Below are 18,743 nucleotides of genomic sequence, written 5' to 3'. Positions count from 1 at the left end.
CTGAGTATATGTGGAAGCAGTAGTGTGTCTTGCAGCCTCTTGCAAGAGTTAAAGTGACCTCCCCCTACATGAGGTCGGTGGGTCAAGGTGTTTACTTGGCTCTACTTCCCCTTCTGGTGAAGTTCAAAAAGGAATGAAACCTTTGGTAGAGGAGCTCAAGAAGCTCTAGAGTAAGCTCTCCTTCATGGAAGAGGAGGATGAAAGTCTAGAGCTTGGAAGCAGTAGTACAAGGGTAGCAAGAGAATTGGGGATGAACTGTGTAGTGATGAAGGTTCTGACCCATAGAAGTTTAAGCTTAGATGCTCTAAGGAAAAATATGAGAATGTTGTGGAAGCCTAACAAAGGTGTCCAAATCTCTAAGATAGAGGAGGTCCTTTTTCTTGTTGAGTTTGGAAATGGCAAGGATAAGAAGAAAATACTAGACATATACCCATGGTGCTACGAAAAAAAATTAGTGCTCATGCAAGAGTTTGAGGGGGAACTAGCCCTAAAAGAGATAATCCTAAAGTGGTCACCCTTTTGGATCTAGATCTTTAACCTTCCCCTGAAGAGTAGAATTAAAGAAATGGGATGGGAAATTAGCTCTAAGTTAGGGGAGGTTTTGGAGGTGGACGTTTTAGAAACAGGGGTTCTATAGGGGAAATGCTTACGAGTTCAAGTTCGGATAGATGTCACCAAAAGACTTGTTCGGGGGAACAAAATCACCATAGAAGGGGGAGAGAGTAGATGGGTGAACTTCAAGTATGAAAGACTCCTTAACTTCTGTTACAAGTGTGGTCTGCTTAGCCATGCTCTAAAAGATTGCTCGTAAGGTTTAGAAAACAACAACCAAGTTGAGGTTGAATGCATGTAGTATGGAGCCTGGTTAAGGGGCGAAATGTCAAGAAGAGGCGGAAAAGAAATTGGACAATCGAAATGTTAAGTAGGGGGGGACTCTGATAGTAGGCACAGAACAATCGAAACTGGACCGAAGAGGACAATAGAGAAGAACCATGTGCCTAGCAAGGTAACAAAGGTAGATTAGGTACATGTGCCTGCACTCCCAAACTTGGCAAACCATCGTGGGAGATAACAAAGTTAGACGTCTCAAAACACCTAACGAGAGAATTGCAAGAAAATAGAAAGGTCAAAGGGTTGATGGGAAAGTTGGAGGAGAAGAAAGCCCCTTTGGCGAGACATCCTTAGAACTACCCATAGCTCAGGTAGACAAAGTTGAGGTGATGCAGTGGGAGAAAGTGACCAGTCAAGTTAGTGAGCCTATTTTTGGATTCGGTTTGACACCAAGCCCAACCCCCAATAATAAAAAAGGGGGCCTAGGGGGCCCTAACACTAAGTTGGGCCCAATGGCTATGACCTACGACCCAAAAGAAGGATGGGTAATAGAAAAGTTGGGCCCAAGAAGTGGGCATTGGAAGAGACTGGCGTAGGAGGCGAAACCAAGTGCAATTCATAAAGAAATAGACCCAAATGGCCAAAAAAGAGAAGGCTCAATCCTATTACAAGAACTAGACCCTAAATTTATTGATCAGAAGAGAAGAAGAGGAAAGAATTAACAAAATGCAACCCTAGAGAAGGAAAATCAAAAGGATGGCAGTGAAGTGGTGGCTGCTTTGCAACATCGCCGAGCCCAATGAGATTTTAGCCTGAAATTGTTGGGGTTTAGGGTCATCCTTAGTGATTCAAACCCTTACCAACGAGGTGAAGGCAAAAAACCCAATTTTGGTCTTCCTTACAGAGACAAATGCCGAAGTGATGGGAGAAGTGGTGGCCTAGCTTTACTATGGAAAGAAGGCACCAATGTCAAGTTCAAGAGCTACTCAAACTCACATATTGATGTGGTAGTCTTGCAACTGATCCATGGCAAGCCATAGGCTTCTATGGTCAACTAGACTTAGGAAAAAGACATATCTCATGGCAACTGCTACAAGCACTACGAGCCTAGTGTGACATGCCATGGATGGTATTCAAGGATTTCAATGAGATTTCACACCCTATTGAGAAGCTTGGCTAGATGGATAGAGATGTAAAGCAGAAGATAGCATTTAAAGAGTACTTGAGCAGGTGTGGTTTGTATGATTTAGGTTTTATTGGGAAAATATTTACATGGTGTAATGGTCAATTAGGGAGTAGTGTACCCTTCTTAGACTGAATAGAATCATGGCTAATGAGGACTAGATGGAGAAATTCCCTAAGGCTAGAGTCCATCACTCCTCAATGTCTATCTTTGATCATTACCTCCTAATGCTTCTCCTCAAAAAAAGGCAAACCCAAAAACCGGCCAAGAAAAGATTTTTTCTTCGAAGCCATGTGGATGAGAGAAGAAGGGTGCATGGAGGTGGTAGAAAAAACCTGAGATCCTTACTGGGGTGACCCAAACTTTGAAATCATAGACAAACTAAAGAGATGCTAGGAGTAACTCCAAAGATGGAATTGGAGAGAGTTTGGACACGTGAATAAAACTTTGAAATAGAAGCAGAATCAACTCCAACAACTTGAATCCCTTAATAGCCTTCATGAAAAGGCATTAGAGATACAGAGCTTGAAGAAAGAGATTAACGAGACGTTGATAAGGGAGGAAATCATGTGGCACCAAAGATCTAGAGCACTATGGATTAAATGGGGTGATCAGAATATGAAGTTCTTCCACACCACAGCCTTCTAAAGGCGTCGGAACAATAAAATTGTGGGACTCATGAATCCAAATGGCATTTGGCAAGAAGACCAGGAGGGAGTTGAGGGCATCATCCTTGATTACTTTTCAACCATCTTTAAGTCAGACCATCCAATCAACTTTGAGGCCAATCTCAATGCAGAAAACCACCTGAGTTACCCCAGACACGAGTGATGAGTTGCTAGCAGACTTCAAGGTGGAGGAGGTGTGGAGAGCTCTTAAACAAATGCATCCCACAAAATTCCTGAGTTCGAATGGTTTGGGATTTTTTTAAAAAATTTAAATTAATTTTTATAGGCCAATGGGATAGGGGATGTTGTTTGTGGAGGTATTGGATTTTTTTGACGTGGCAAACAGGCAAGATGGATCGAGTCAATCGAGTTATAGGTCAAAAAAGGTTCGGGTAAAAAAAGGGGGGGGGGTCATTTGAAGTGGGTTAGGAATGGTCATGTTAGGTTGACCTGTATTTTTTACATGAATTTTTTATTTTAAAAAAAAAATTATATTTGCCATTTAGAAAGTAATGTAGTAAATTACTTTATGTAAACTGCATTGCTTTGAATCCACCATTCATATTGAGAATGAGATCAACTAAACAAATTAATATTTATTCAAAATTTTAAAATTATACAAATTCCAACATTACTAACCAAAACAAAATAACACAAAAGATAATTAAAACAAACACACAAATTTCATTTCTATACAAAAACATCTCCTCAAAACATAAAACAACAAATAAAAACATATAAGAAATTTACAATCTTGAAAACTAATTTTATATTCTAATATCAATTATATTTGGTGTAAGATTTATAACTGGAAGGAAGAGAAAGCTAGAGAGAGTTTAGGAAGATTTTTCTCTATATTATGAATGAATGAATGATTCTATACATGGATTGAAAATATAATCCTGAATCAGAAAAGAAACTAACTACAAACTAACTGCCCAAACTATAAGCCAAGTTAGTTACAACACGTGTGATAAGCCACGTGTGTATTTACATGTGGAAATAAAATAAACTACCTAATTTCTGCTTGTAGCATAACTAACAACTAACAGAGCTCTTTCTTTTTACACACTCTGCTTGTCGTTTATCTTGTTTTCTAATTCACAGCTCTTCGGTTTTTTTTTTTTTTTTTTTTTTTTTTTTTTGTGCACTGATCCTTCTTTTTCTTCTTATCTTTAGAACCTTGATAGTTGCAATTTATTTCAATTTGAGAATATATATTAAACTTTAATTGTTTATTTATTTATACATGACCTCTATTATCATGTCATTGTTAAACAAGACACACTCCAAGAAATATTATAATTTATTTTGAAAAATTGTTTATTTTGAACTTAAGTTGTTAAAAAATAGGACTAAGTATCCATAATTTAAGCTAATTTCATTGATATACTTTGGATTTAATCTTTTCACACTTAAGAATGTTTCTCATACATGTCTATAATTTTAAATATATGTTTTATTAACTCTACTGTGACTAGATTAATTATCCTGACATGTACTTTTTTATTTGATATTTAAAAATCTTTTGTCATTACAGTATGCCTTAATCATTCATCTTTCAATTTATTTGCATGCAATTCTATAAAGGTCTCAATTATTTCTTTAAAGTCATTGTATCTAAATAATGTGAAATATATATATTTGAATGGTGTTATCCAAAATATGTTAAAAAATTAATATTTGTTTATAATAATAATATTAACAACAACAACAATAATAATAATGGGTCAGTCACAGGAATAATATTGCCAATTGAGAATGACTTGTGTATTGTAAAACTCACAATAAACAATTAAATCAATTTTTTTTTTTAAATTTTTTTTCACTAACAAAAAAAGTTTTAAAAAATGGATTGGTCATAGGTCAGGTTAGGGTTGGGCCACAGATCAACCCGTTTTTGCTTCGCTTCTAAAAATTCGATGTTAGATTGGGTCAACAAATTTTGATCCATTTTACCATGTCTTTGTAGGTAGAGATATTGTTCAGTTTGAAAATTTGAGTAGTTTTGTGAAATGACGAATTGGAGACGGGTGATTTTGTTTTGGGTAGAGGTCATGAATGTAGTGGGATTTTGTACGAATTTTGATTCTTGGACAAATTTGTGTCACAAGACAAGGGATTGATCTTTTAAATAGCATATTTTAGAAATTTTAATTTTAATGCAATCCAGCTCGCTCAAATCAGGGGTGCACTCAACGGTAGTGCATATTGTTAGAAAATGGTAAACCAAAAGCTGCTTCTTGATTTTTCTATAATAGTTTGCGTTCCTTGTTTTTCCATAAATTATTGTGTCTATTGCATTCCATACTGTTTGTGTCTTTGCGTCTTTTACATTCTTGAATTTTCTATTATGAATTCAAGAGTTATTAGAATAAAGAAATCTCTTGTAATTTCACTTGGTTGGAAACTCTATAAAAGGAGGTAGATATGTGGCGTGAATGTTTCTGCAAGAAAATGTAAATAGAGAGAGAAAAAAAGTTGTAGAGAGCACTCAAAGTAGCAACCTAATACTTTCTAATGTAAGAGAAAAAGTATTGGAGAGTTCTCAAGGCAGTAGCCTTATCTGTGGGAGTTTTTTAAAAGGCTGTAGCCTTATTTGCGATAGTTATGTAAAAGGTCATGGCCTTATTTGTGGGAGTTGTACAAGGCCGTAGCCTTTGTTGATGAGAGTTCTGTACAAGGTCTTTGTTAATGAGTTTGAAGTTTGTCTAATAACATGTTCATTCCCCTCTATCTTATGAGTATTTATTTTGTTATTCTTTCTATTATGGCTTTGCAAAGCCAACAAAGTGGTATCAAACCTTTCGCTATTTTAACAAATTGGTATTAGAGCCAAGTTCCTAAAAGCCTAAAGTCTTTGTCTACATTTTTAGTGAAGATGACTTCTAACATGGTTCAACCACAAATTCCGAGATTGACAAAAGAAAACTATGAGAATTAGCATATTCAAATGAAACTGTTATTTGGATCACAGGAGTTATGGGAGCTTGTCACCAATAAGTATGTAGAATAATTGAGCAAGAAGTCACCTACAAAATAGAGCAAAATTTTTTTGCTCACGGATCAAAGGAAGAAAGACAAAAATGTATTGTTTATTTTATTCCATCAAGAGGTGGATGAGTTAACTTTTGAGAAAATTGTCAATACAAATTCACATAAAGAAGAATGGGAGACCGTTGGCACTTTCTTCAAGGAATCAAGGGTGTTGATCGTGTGAAAAAAGTTTGATTGCAAACTCTTTGAGTTGAGTTTGAAGCTGCTTGTATGAAAGATGATCAGGCTATTTATGATTATTTATCACGATTACTTGTAATTATTAATTGATTTAAGAGTAATGGGGCAAGCACACTCAGCAAAGCAAACTTGTGAGTAGAGCTTCCTGTTGCACGCAACACGTTTTCTTATGCTATTCAACAAGGGTTTTTGCATGCTGTTCAAAGCTTCTACATTTGAGACATATTCTCGGTCAAAATAGCCAAATACCGCACACTTCGGCAAAATTTGTGGGAAACTAGTATTGTTTTAAAAATATTTAGCAAATTACCACATTTTTAATACTCGAGTTTTACAAAATCAAGTTCTAAATAGTACTCCAGTTCAGTGAACTCGAGTTTCTAATGAGTCGCTAGCGTGGCACTGTTGACCTAGAATTTGTGTAGTTAAAAAAATAATGTAGTACTCGATATTACTGAAATTGAGTACTTCTTTATAGTACTCGAGCTTCATTTAGTCGAGTATCTTGTTTTTTTTTTTTTAATCTCCCGTAGTAACTCACTCTTGTATCTTCTCTCAAATTCACCATCTATTTATAACAATGTTCAGCTGAAATAGCAATAGTTATGCCGACATGAAACTTGTCAAGTCAAAGAAAATGGCAAGCATTTATGGCCAAAGTCATCCATTTCGGCCAAAAGAAAAGAAGCATGAATTTGGTTTGCATGTCAGGTGTTATTCCTGGCCATCTTCTTTGACAATTCATAAAGAACATTTAACACAAGTTCTTGCATTTCTTCATGCATGAAACTTCTTGAATATCATGAATGGAATGACATGGGCATGCAAGCCATTTAATGGTTTGTTGGCTAATGTCAAGCCACTAATTTTAACTATTCAAGTCATTCCAACAGAAACAAAAAGTAGAAAAAGGGGGAAAAAAAAGAAAAAAAAAAAAAAAAAGGTACTCGACTGTACTAAGCTTGAGTATTATAAAGAGATACTCAATTTCGTTAATATCGAATACCACATTATTTTTCTTTATTACACAAATTCTAGGTCAGTAGTGTTTCGTTGGTGACTCACTAGGAACTCGAGTTTACTGAACTTGAGTATTATTTAGAACTCAATTTTTTAGAACTCCAGTACTAAAAAAATGGTAGATTGCTAAATATTCTATTTTGTAAAAAAAAAAAAGAAAAAAAGAGAGGCTCTTCTGGGCCTAGCGTCCAAAATATTAACTATGGATTTGTATGAGTATCGAAGTGAACATTTTTTAATCCAAGCCCAATTGATAGCCTTCTTTTGGTATGGACAAGCCCATTAATAATAGTTCACTACTTGACCAATTGACACAAGTACGGCATTCGCTGGGCAAATTGACTCCTCTATAAAGTGCAATCGCGTATACTTCATCGGGTGATTCACCTATAGAGACATTGTAAAACCCTTTATCGATGTTATTGTTGTCAATCATGGTTAGGAGGCTATGGCGGTTTGCCCTGTAGGTACTGTTACTGGTGTAAAAGAATAACGAGAGCAAAATAAAAGAAAAATTGTAGTTTGGAACAGCCCATTTTCATTTTTCCTCTGCTGTTGTAGGTTGGAAGCATTTTAGTCTAGCAATGTATATGATTCCTGTTCTGTACTTTCATGCATGTATCTACTTTCTACATTGACTAATACGTTGGAAACTTCAATTTAAAGCTTTAGACAGAGAGAATAATACATGGTAGACGCGAAGGAGGTGATATTACTGATTTTCTCGACGCGACGACGTGAGTAAATACTAAAGACTAATATCAATAAGATAAAATGGAAAAGAAAAAAAAAAAGAAAGATTTCCTTCGTGGACCAAGTACGTAGATGCGGGTCGCATTTGGAAACACACGGATTTTGTTATGGAAAACTAGAGACTCACCCAAGTTAGTACCAATTCATAACATATCCAAGTGTCAGCTAATCAAAGGTGTTCTCAAAAAAAAAAAAAAAGTCATTGGTGCATAAATATTTCGATTTTCCTTCTATAAACATGTAATGGTCTCATATGTAAATGATGTAATCTAATCACAACTTGAAACTTAAACAAAAAGAAATTGGGTAGCAATTAGGACTTATTTGTGACCAAAGAGAGACAATAACTTAAATGTAAGGGGAAAGATTGTTTGATAGGTTAGTATAATATAGTTGAATCCAAACTGGCTTAAGCTTTTAGCTTAAGTGGTGTCTTTGTCTCTATATTTATTACTATATATAACGATAAAAGCCTAATCTTAAATTGTCACCTATTAAGGCATGTGGCATTAATACAGTAATACATTAAAAAAAATCTACGAAGAGACATATTGATACAAACTACAGGTGTTCACCAAACTACACAAACCACAAAATCCTTATGTAAAATGGTATAACTGCACTGCAATGCAAGTAATAGTGGACAGCACCGCATTGCACTGTATGGTGTAGTGCGATTTGCAGTTTTATAATAAGAAAACCGCAAATCGCACAAACCTTACCGCATTACACCCTGTCTATATATTAATATATTTATTTATTTTTAATATTAAATATATTATTAATAGTTTAATAACCCTAATTTTCAAAATAAAAAAAGTTTTATAACCCTAGCAAGTGTTGACTAGTAAAGCCAGCTCAAAATAAAGAAAAACTAGCTTAGTAGTTTAAAACTTAGCCCAAAATAAAGGAAAAAAAATAGTTTTGGATTGCATAGAAAATGTTCAAAATTTAAAAAATATACTAAGTTTAAGCCATTTAAACCGCATCTTATGCGCCGCACTGCATATGTGAGCGCAAAAATAAATTGAGGTGTGGTTATGATTTTGACTAACTCAAAACCACATTGCACATGTGACTTCAAAAATAAAATGCAGTATAATTATGATTTTAGTTAAACCGCACCACAAAATGTGGTATTAAAAATAACTTAAAACCATACCGCACTGTACCGCGAACACCCTATTTCAAACCAAACCAATATACCTGTCGAAACACTGAACGGCAATTAAAAAAAAAAAGACATAATTCATCGTAACCAGCACAAAATTTCCTGTTGCATCATTTGACCGGCTACATCTTTGCAAATTAACTTATTTATTTATTTATTTATTTCACCATTTGTACCCTTTTCTATTTTGTGAAAATAGTTTTTCGACCGATCTTTTTTTTTTTTTTGGTTAAGAGGAAATATTATTACACAACTAAGCCAAAATGGCTAAGTTAGAGGTAGCAAGCTTACATATACTTTCCCTATTAGTATCAAAATACAAAAAAAAATTGATATTACATCAGATGGGGGAATATCCCAAACTACAAAATGATCTTGCATCACTCCTCCTAGCTTAGCCATAGCATCAGCAACTCTATTCGCTTCCCTGAATGCGTGCTGCACCCTGTAGTGCTGAAACTTGCCCAGAAGCGACCTACAATCAGCCAGCAAGGAAGAATAAAATGCATTAGAGGGAGAGTAAGACTGCACCAGCTCAACTACCACCTTGGCATCTAATTCAATCACAAGCTTCTGCACTCCCATTTGGACAGCTAGCAATAAACCATCCCTTAGAGCCCAAAATTCTGCTGTAATGCTGGTTGTGAAGCCAATAGACCGAGCAAAGCCTCTCAACCATCTACCCTCACTATCTCTAATCACGCCCCCTCCTCCTGCCCTTCCCGAATTGCCAAAGGAAGCCCCATTAGTATTTAATTTACACCATCCTAAGGGAGGTTTTTCCCACCTGACATTACAAATCACCATATTCTTCTGACACCTAGCCTTACCCACACAGTAGTAATATTCCAAGGCTTGATTTTTACTAACACTATGTAAGCTTCCATTGACAATGCTATTATTAAATACCATACCATTTCTATGTTTCCACAAATTCCAAATAGCAAAGGAAAAAACATAAGACCACGGCACAGAAGAGTAATGTAACGTCTTACTTTGGCAATTAACTTTTAGCGATTCAAGCAAGTCCAAATCAGCAAAAGAACTAACCATATCATGGGGGACTCTAAGTTTAAACCAGAAATCTTTTGCCACCACACACTCTTTCAATAAATGACTAATAGTTTCCGAAAAATTGTTACATAAAGGGCAGCAACTCTCCCTTGTTATTCCCCTCATAGCCAAAACCGATCTGACAGGCAGACTTCCATGCATACACAGCCAAAGAAAATTAATAATCCTTGGCAACATATCTATCTTCCATATCCACTGCCCTTGGAAATTAGTCTCCTCTTGTTGTGATCCATTCAGCCAAGCATAGGCAGAATTAGTAGTAAACTCTCCATCCTTAGTATGTTTCCACATAATCACATCTTCTCCTCTTCCAACCAGTTGCCTTGGAATAGCTTTAGTCCTTTCTCTAATACAAACCGACAACTCAAAGGATATAGCATCCCACTTCCACCCCTGCTCCGAATCAAGAAATAACTCTGACAACTTCATATCCATCTCCCTTGGAGTCAAAGGGCCTTCAATCAGTTCTCTCAATGAGCATCTCCTTATCCAACTATCCGCCCAAATCTTAATTCTTTCTCCATTCCCTACCCCCCAACAAATACCCTCAACGAAGGTCTGAAACCTAGCTTTTATGGCTCTCCAATTTGGAGAACATGGCAACTTATCTGGGTCTCTAGCTCTCCTTCTATCCGTTGAACAATACTTCTTCAAAATATCCTTCGCCCATAGACTTTCTTTTTCCTGATTCAGCCTCCAATTTAGCTTTGCTAATAATGCCAAGTTCTTAAATTTCGCAGCTTGAATTCCAAGTCCTCCCTCTTCCTTTGGCCTAATAATCTTACTCCACCCTACCAAATGAAGTCTTCTCTTTTCACTAGTTGAACCCCACAAGAAGTCCCTATTAATTTTATCCAATTTGTCACAAAGGTGAGCAGGAAGGGCAAAGGCCTGCATAACATAATTCGGAATAGTAGACATGGCTGATTTCACTAAAACTGATCTGCCTACAAATGAAAGGAATCTAGTCTTCCAACCAACCAGCTTGCTCATAACTTTCTCAACTATAAAGTTCATTCTATTTCTTGGAACCCTTTTATGTTTGATTGGAAATCCAAGATAATTCCCAATATTCACCGTGGCTTGAATACCCAACCTTGAGCAGACTCCGCTCTTAATTTCAGCTTGCACATTAGGGGAAAAGTAGATTCTTGACTTCTCCATGCTCACTTTTTGACCCGACTCCTCACAAAAATCATCCAATACTTCTGATATAGCTTCACAAGCATCCTCATCTACTTTAGCAAATAGAAGTAAATCATCCGCAAAAAAGAGGTGGGAGATACCAATATTTTCTCTCGAGGCTTTCAACGGCTTCCACACTCCTTCCCTACATTTCTTCTCTATTAAATGGCCTAAGTACTCCATGCACAAAATAAAGAAATACGGCGATAAAGGATCTCCTTGTCGAAGCCCTCGTGAAGGATTAAAAGCTTCCAACTTCCCTCCATTAAACAAAATAGACACCTTGGTAGAGGTGACACAACTCATTATCACCTTAATCAGATTTTGAGGAAAGTGGAAAGCATGTAGAGCTTTGTGTATAAAACACCACTCCATTCTATCATACGCTTTCTCCAAATCAACTTTAATGGCCATATACCCCTCCTTGTCTTTTTTATTATCCAAAGCATAGAAAAGCTCTTGAGCGACTAAAATGTTATCTAATCCTTTCCTTCCCTGCACAAATGCCGTTTGGATAGGGGAAACAAGCTTATTTAGATGCGGTTTGATCCTCTCCACTAGAATCTTAGTTACTAAAAAGTCACTGTAGTGACTAACGTGTAGAGATTTCTAACCTCTTCTTTTTCTTTTCTCTATTTTGAGTATTTTCCTTTTTTGTTTTTTGGTTATAAAAAAATCTAAAGGTCAAAAATGGTTTCCAGCCTGCACATTTTAATTTGTGTTGCTACTGTTTTACTATTTTATATTTAAATATTATAATAGTAATTTTTGTATTCTAATAACAGTGACTTGCTCTATCAAAAAAAAAAAGAAAAAAAACAGTGACTTGCTATTGTTTATTTGATAATAGTTGCTTTGAACAATTAAATTAAGTTATTTAAAATATTCTTGTTTGTCATGTGATGTCTTTTTTTCTTTCTTTCTTTTTTGCTAAATTGATTGTTAAATGGTTATATTTGATAATATTATCATGTATAATTTAATTTCAGTTATTGTTATATATTTGTTTGTATATTAAGATAGAAACAAATTTACTTCAATTGTTTAGTTTTGATCGACTATATACACTTATTAAGAAAAAAATTGCATTAACTTATTAAGAAAATTTAATTAAGTGATTGTTTACCTGTGTTACTGTGTATATAGAAAAAGAGATTGTCAAAAAAGAAAAACTTTAGAATAAATTATAAATTATTTTAATACTAAGAAAGAACATGTAGTATAACTTTGTTAAGTTCAATTTAGTTCACGAAGGTAACATATGGCCTTTTTGAAAAAAAATTCTAGCTCAACCATGTAAATTCCACATCCTGTGAGATAGCGATGAGATATAGCCACTCTAGCGATAACATATAGCCACTCCATAAGATACCACTGCTTAATTCTATGTCTCTCCAAAACGCAGTTAGAAATAGCAAAATTTACATTGGCACAACTATCGTGCATCACCCTTGTAAAATGCAACATGTGGTGTATTGATTTTATGAAATGCAAATGGAAATGGAGATGTGAGAATATGATCAGCCCTAAATGTAAAATCCATACAATTCTAGCGAGGATCTAATTCCGAAATTGAAACATTGTTTGCTGACGCTTGGACAGAGTTACTTTTGGATTGTGTTGACCCCATCTCCCTTGAATGGTGCTCCACCAAGAGCATGTTTGATCTAGTGCTACTGTCCATCAGAAACGCTGGTTGTGATGGTACTGGTAGACTCATAGATTCACTATTCAGCATGAGAACAACTGAAGCCATGGTTGGTCTCCTATCTACATTTTCTTGAACGCAAAGTAACCCAATATGGATGCATTTCATTATTTCAGTTGTTGAATCAGTACGCAATGTGGAATCCACAAGTTTAGAAGTTGTCCCATCCCTCCATTGTTTCCAGGCCTGCAAAGGTATGTTAAAATTGTAAACACAATAACCTGAGGGTATCATATGAATTACTAGCCATGCTTATGAGTTAGAATGAAGGGAAAGCACTTGTACTCACATAATCTATAAGTCCATCTCCACTGTCTTCAATTTGAAAAGTACTATTTTTCTGCCCAGCCACCATCTCTAGGACTATCACACCAAAACTAAAAACATCGGACTTCACTGAAAATTGTCCGTGAAACGCATATTCTGGAGGAATGTATCCACTATACATGTGGATAAGAATAAGATAAGTTTATTTGCATGGTAATAGAGGTTTCTATATTATAATTTAAAATTAATGATTTCATCATATTTGAATAAAGATGATTAATTTTTTTTTTTTTAAGGACTTCCCCACTCTCTCTACAAATAATGGTTTTTATTCTATATTAATAGTATGAGAGATATACTTACTAGGTCCCCACAATTCTACTTGTGTTGCCTTGAGTTTGATCTAGTTGAAATAATCTCGCCATACCAAAATCAGAAATCTTGGGGTTCATACTGGCATCAAGTAGAATGTTACTAGCTTTGAGATCTCGATGAATAATACGAAGTTGAGAATCTTCATGAAGGTAAAGAAGTCCTCGAGCAATACCCCCAATAATTTTGAGGCGCTTTTCCCAATTCAATTGTGCTCGCTTGATTGGATCTACATATTCATGTAAGTGTATAATTCCAATAAACACTGTATGTGGAAGTGTTTGTAACCCAACACTAGATCATTTAAGAAGAAATGACTATAAATAGAACATGACAATTAAGATAGAAGTGCAGCATACCAAATATGAGGCGGTCAAGGCTTCCATTTGGCACAAACTCATAAACTAGAAGCCTCTCATCCCCTTTCAAGCAGAATCCTAAGAGTCTTACAAGATTACGGTGTTGTAACTTAGCAACTAACATGACCTCATTCTTAAATTCTACTTCTCCTTGTGAAGAATTCTTAGACAACCTTTTCACAGCTATTTCTTGTCCATTTGAGAACATACCCTGAAAAAATGAAAATATATTAAAAAAATTTAAATATAATTATGTAATCCTCAAATATTCAAAATTAGGGATTTAACATGTTAGGAAAAGTAAAATTGATATTTATTTCACTCGATAATGTCGCATTACCTTGTAAACAATACCAAATCCACCCTCTCCAAGCTTATTAGCATCAGAGAAGTTTTGTGTAGCAACTCTAATTGTGCCAAAGTCAAATTGCAAAGATTCAACAGCACTAATTTCTTCTTCAGCTTCACCTGAAGAACAAGTCAATAGGTCTGAATTAGATAACTGTATTGACTCAATTGAAATTGTAATTATTTGTACACAAAAATAACAAGGGGGGCTATCCAGAACTGATTGCTGAATCGTGTCTTCTTTAACTCTAAATGGAGCAAAAAACGTCCTATATGTAATATTCTTAAATTTGTTTTAGTAAAACTATTGCATACGCTCATCTTTCAATTAGTTTTCATAATTGTTTCCACTAGAACCAATTTCATGTCCAATTAATGGTAGCTAAATTATGCTTTTGTTCTGTTTAAATGATTAGGAGAAAATAATGCTTGAAAAAGTGGAATCTTATTTTCACTAATATTGCTTAATACTTCAAACAATGCTTACACCACCACATACAAGTTGTAGGCATATGGTAGTTTTTCGTCCTTTTATAGTAATGATTCACTTATCATTTAGCAACAAGGAAAGGTAAACCAATTTCTAACTTACTTTCAAGATTCTTCCTTGGGTTCCTCTTTCTTAAATAGATGCAAATGCAGATCGAGATGATTAGTACAGCAGCAGAAATAGTTGTCACTACCACAACGATTGTAGTTCGAGATGAGTTGCTTTCCTTTCCTGCAAAATCCGGAACTCTGCCTTCATTAAAACATTCCGAGTGTTGAATTTTAAAATGAACATTACTAGAGGATGCAGAGGAGCGGTAACAAAACTTAAAAGCAAAAATGACTTAATATAGATAGAACATTACACCACTAAAAATAGTCTACACATAATTTGTTATGTCGTAAGTATAATAGCATGGCTACACATTTCTACTTATGGCTTTTGGTTATGATTTTCGGGTGCGAGAGAGAGAAGAGAGAACATAATTAATTAACGTGATTAAGTCTTAACTCCTAACAGCTTACACTTATAAGTTTTAACTCATTAAAAAACATGGAAAATATATGTATAGTAGACTAATTCCAAAATTCTACACTTAATGTGATTCATGAGTCCACAAAATTGCATGTTTAATCCTTGAAATTATTTTGTAATACCTACCCTTTAGGTGAAAATTTTAACAATGACAAATAAGTGAAAATTTTATTAATGACTAACAAGTCCATAAATTTGCATAATTATGCCTTGGCATTAATTTATGAATACCAGCTCTTTTGGAGAAAGTTTATTGATGAGTATCTTACAAAAGGGAAGATTATACAATATGCAAGAGTACAGTAAAGGTGTATTCTCTAATTTCACATGAATAATAGGTCACACCATAAATTTAATTGATGGGACACTATTTTATATATGAGATATTAGAGATTCATGATACGCATGATTGGGTTTATAAATAGGGGTTGCGTATTTAAGGCAATTAAAAGGGGATTTAACCATATAAGAAATGACATTATTATATGCAATGAAAAACATATTTAGACCCGTTGGTTGATTTAAATGGAAATTAGTAAAATTTGACAAACTAACAAATTATACAATTCCAATTATTACCGGTTAAATACCACAAATTATGCACGTCAAAAAACATAAAGCACAAAGAAGAAAAGTAAAGAAACTTATGGACACATCCAAAGGAAAAAAAAAAAAAAAAAAACCACTACAGGGTTAACCGTAGCCCGAAAAAGGAATTTCATTATTAGAATTGAATTTATACAAACCAAATTATACCCATGTGATCATAGTCGCTACCCAATTCAAAGCTTACAAATGTGGCACCACTATTTGCTCCAAGACCATTGGACTATTCTAAACCATAGTCCATCCCCGAATCACGTTCGTTACTAAAAGGACTGCCTTGGAGATTTGACTTGCAATGCAAACATATACTAGGATTGGCTCTATAGCTCAGATCACCTACTGGAAACAGTATCATGAGATTTACTTTAAGAACACTCGAGTTATGGTGAAAATAGAGGTTGGATCAATACTCTTGAAAACGTACTTGACACGACTTTAGTGAGACCTAATATCTAATATAGTTCAGTATGTAGCACACACATACCAGGTCAATAACCAACTTAATTAAACAATTGGGAAATTAGGATTCTTGTGTCTCGAATCTTGATAGAGTGAGGCTTAGTCAAGAAGCTTGCTTCAATTAATCGAGACATAATCAAAAGGCAGTCAAGTTTCAAGAAATTGCCTTCTCTAGAATTGCATCTTGGACACATGATCTTGTACTTTATAACTCAAACAGGATCAGAAGTTACGGAATTTGGCACTAAATCCTAACATGTAGTAATATAATAAAAGATGGATTTGATATATACCACTTATTCCATTTGATTTCATTAATTACACGTTACACGCTCGACATCTATGATTTTTTATTATGTAAGTCACTATAAGTATATAAAATTATTAAGATGATTTGTTTTAGATAAATTTCTGTTACCAAAGTTATGTTCTAAGAAGTTGTAATATTATTTGAGTTAAGACTTTATTACAAATATTTCAAGAAAAAATAATCCTTATTTATTTTTAATTATTTTAGTCATCTATATTTTCTCAAAAAAAAAAATATATATATATATATATATATATATATATATTATGATACTGCCATGTACTTCAACATATTTTTTATTTTTATTATATCTATTTTATGGTTCAATTTTAATAATAGTAATGCAATCTTTTTTTATTTAAGACAGCCTAATAATCAATTCTGATAGGAAACAGAACAAAAATGGGGAGAAGGTAACGACACCAAAAATTAAATCGTTTCTTGTTTCTATGTTGACCAGGGAGTTCATAGTTCGTACTTTTTTTTTTGATATAAGAGTTTTTTAATGTACTTAAAAGGCAGATTAAGATGTAAGTGCCCCAGAACAAAAGGAAGTGATGTTCGTTGAACTTTCCGAGTGGTAGGCAAGCAAAGCTTTTTCTTTGGGGAATGAATTTTTACTTCTCAAGCAATAAATACAGTCGCATACTCATGTCATAAATGTGGTCATATTCAAAATAACTCAACAAATTCATGCATAATATTTAAGAAGGGTTGTAATCTCCAGATCCTAGAATAGCCAAGGAAAAATAAGAACTAATTCGTTCGCATTTAACCAAAAACGAAAATCAACTCAATTAATCGTTTGTATTAGACTTTTCCTTCTACTACCGTCATGTTAACATATGAAAACTAATCTTTTACTTTCAAAAAAAAAAATGTAAACATATGAAAACCAATGACTTCTTTTCTTATGTGGTCTAAAAGTAGTAGTTTAAAAACTGGATTCAGACTATAATTAAAATGGCATTTCAATGATTTTGATCCTCTTTCAAGTGAAAACAAATCTTGTTTAGCAAACATATTATTGTTTGCTTCTACACCAAAAAAAAAAAAACTATTATATGAGATAACAATTCCACTGCAAACAACCAAACAAATAAATGATTAAACCAAGATTTTTTTTGAGGATGATTAAACCAAGATTAAGATAAGTCAACGTCTAAGTCAAGAAATAAAATAAAAAATGAAAAAGTCATGAAACATCAGTGCTTATATACCTGGTGTAGTTGTAGGCGATTCTGGTGGTGGGGATGCTGCAGATGGGACTAGTGGCGGTGGTGATGGTGATGGCGGCGGCGGTGATGGTGGTGGCTCAACTGAAGGGTCATAAAAAGAGTATACTTCAAACCTTATATCACAGCTGGGTGATACAAATTTACCTCCCTGTTTTCCATTACAACATTGTGGTATATAACTCTGAACCTGCTCCAAGCAACTGTTGCAGTCTAGCTTGCTCAAATCAGGGGTGCACTCAAGAAGTGCATATATGGTTTGGAAGTTTGGGGCAGAGGCACTCTGCAGAGCAAACTTGTGAGTAGAATTTCCTGATGCAGTACGGTTTCTTAGTCTATTTAACAAGGGTAATAGCACGTTGTTGAAAGCTTCTACGTCTTGGACATTTCCTGTGTTGTAAAAGGCAATACGAGGGTTAGCTTCCATAACATTAAATATGGATCTGTTTGAGTATCGAAGTGAGCATTTATCAGGCCAAATGATTGCCTCCTTTTGGTTTGGACAAGCTTTCAATAGGTCGGATCTAGCCCCATTGATACAATTACGGCAGTCGCTGGGCGAAGTGTCTCCTCTACAGAGCGCAATCGCGTATACTTTGTCGGGAGCTTCACCAAAAGAAAAATTGTAAAACCCATAATTAATTTTGGTGTTGTTAATCATTGAGGCCAGGAGAGTATTGAGGTTTGCCCTGTAGGTACTGTTACTGGTGTAGTTTCCAGTGCCATAACAGTATTGGGCAGCTGTGGGAATAATAACAAGATGAATGAGAGCAACATAGAAGAATAACAGTAGTCTCGAATGGCCCATTTTCATTGTTCCTCTGCAGTTGTGGCTAGGTTTGAAGAATTTTAGCATAAGACTCATAAGTCATTCCTGTTCTATACTTTCGTCAGTTCATGTATCTGCGCCATTCTACATTGACTTGGGTGAAA

The 18,743-nt window shown here is 34.8% G+C and overlaps 1 protein-coding gene across 1 annotated transcript; it reads right to left on the bottom strand.

Moving 5' to 3' along the window:
* Positions 1 to 12,462: 12,462 nt before the first annotated feature.
* Positions 12,463 to 18,743, bottom strand: LOC126727241 (cysteine-rich receptor-like protein kinase 10). Its single transcript, XM_050432809.1, has 7 exons — positions 17,796 to 18,743; positions 14,769 to 14,897; positions 14,169 to 14,296; positions 13,829 to 14,039; positions 13,461 to 13,698; positions 13,120 to 13,270; positions 12,463 to 13,016 (listed from the first exon to the last, which is right to left on the bottom strand). The coding sequence occupies exons 1-7, from the start codon at positions 18,673 to 18,675 to the stop codon at positions 12,672 to 12,674; spliced, it is 2,082 nt and encodes a 693-aa protein (XP_050288766.1). The 5' UTR covers positions 18,676 to 18,743; the 3' UTR covers positions 12,463 to 12,671.

The sequence above is a fragment of the Quercus robur genome, chromosome 5, assembly GCF_932294415.1.
Source record: "Quercus robur chromosome 5, dhQueRobu3.1, whole genome shotgun sequence".
NCBI classification, from domain to species: Eukaryota; Viridiplantae; Streptophyta; class Magnoliopsida; order Fagales; family Fagaceae; genus Quercus; species Quercus robur.
The sequence above is the reverse complement of the archived record's forward strand: the minus strand, read 5'-3'. Positions and strand labels throughout refer to the sequence as shown.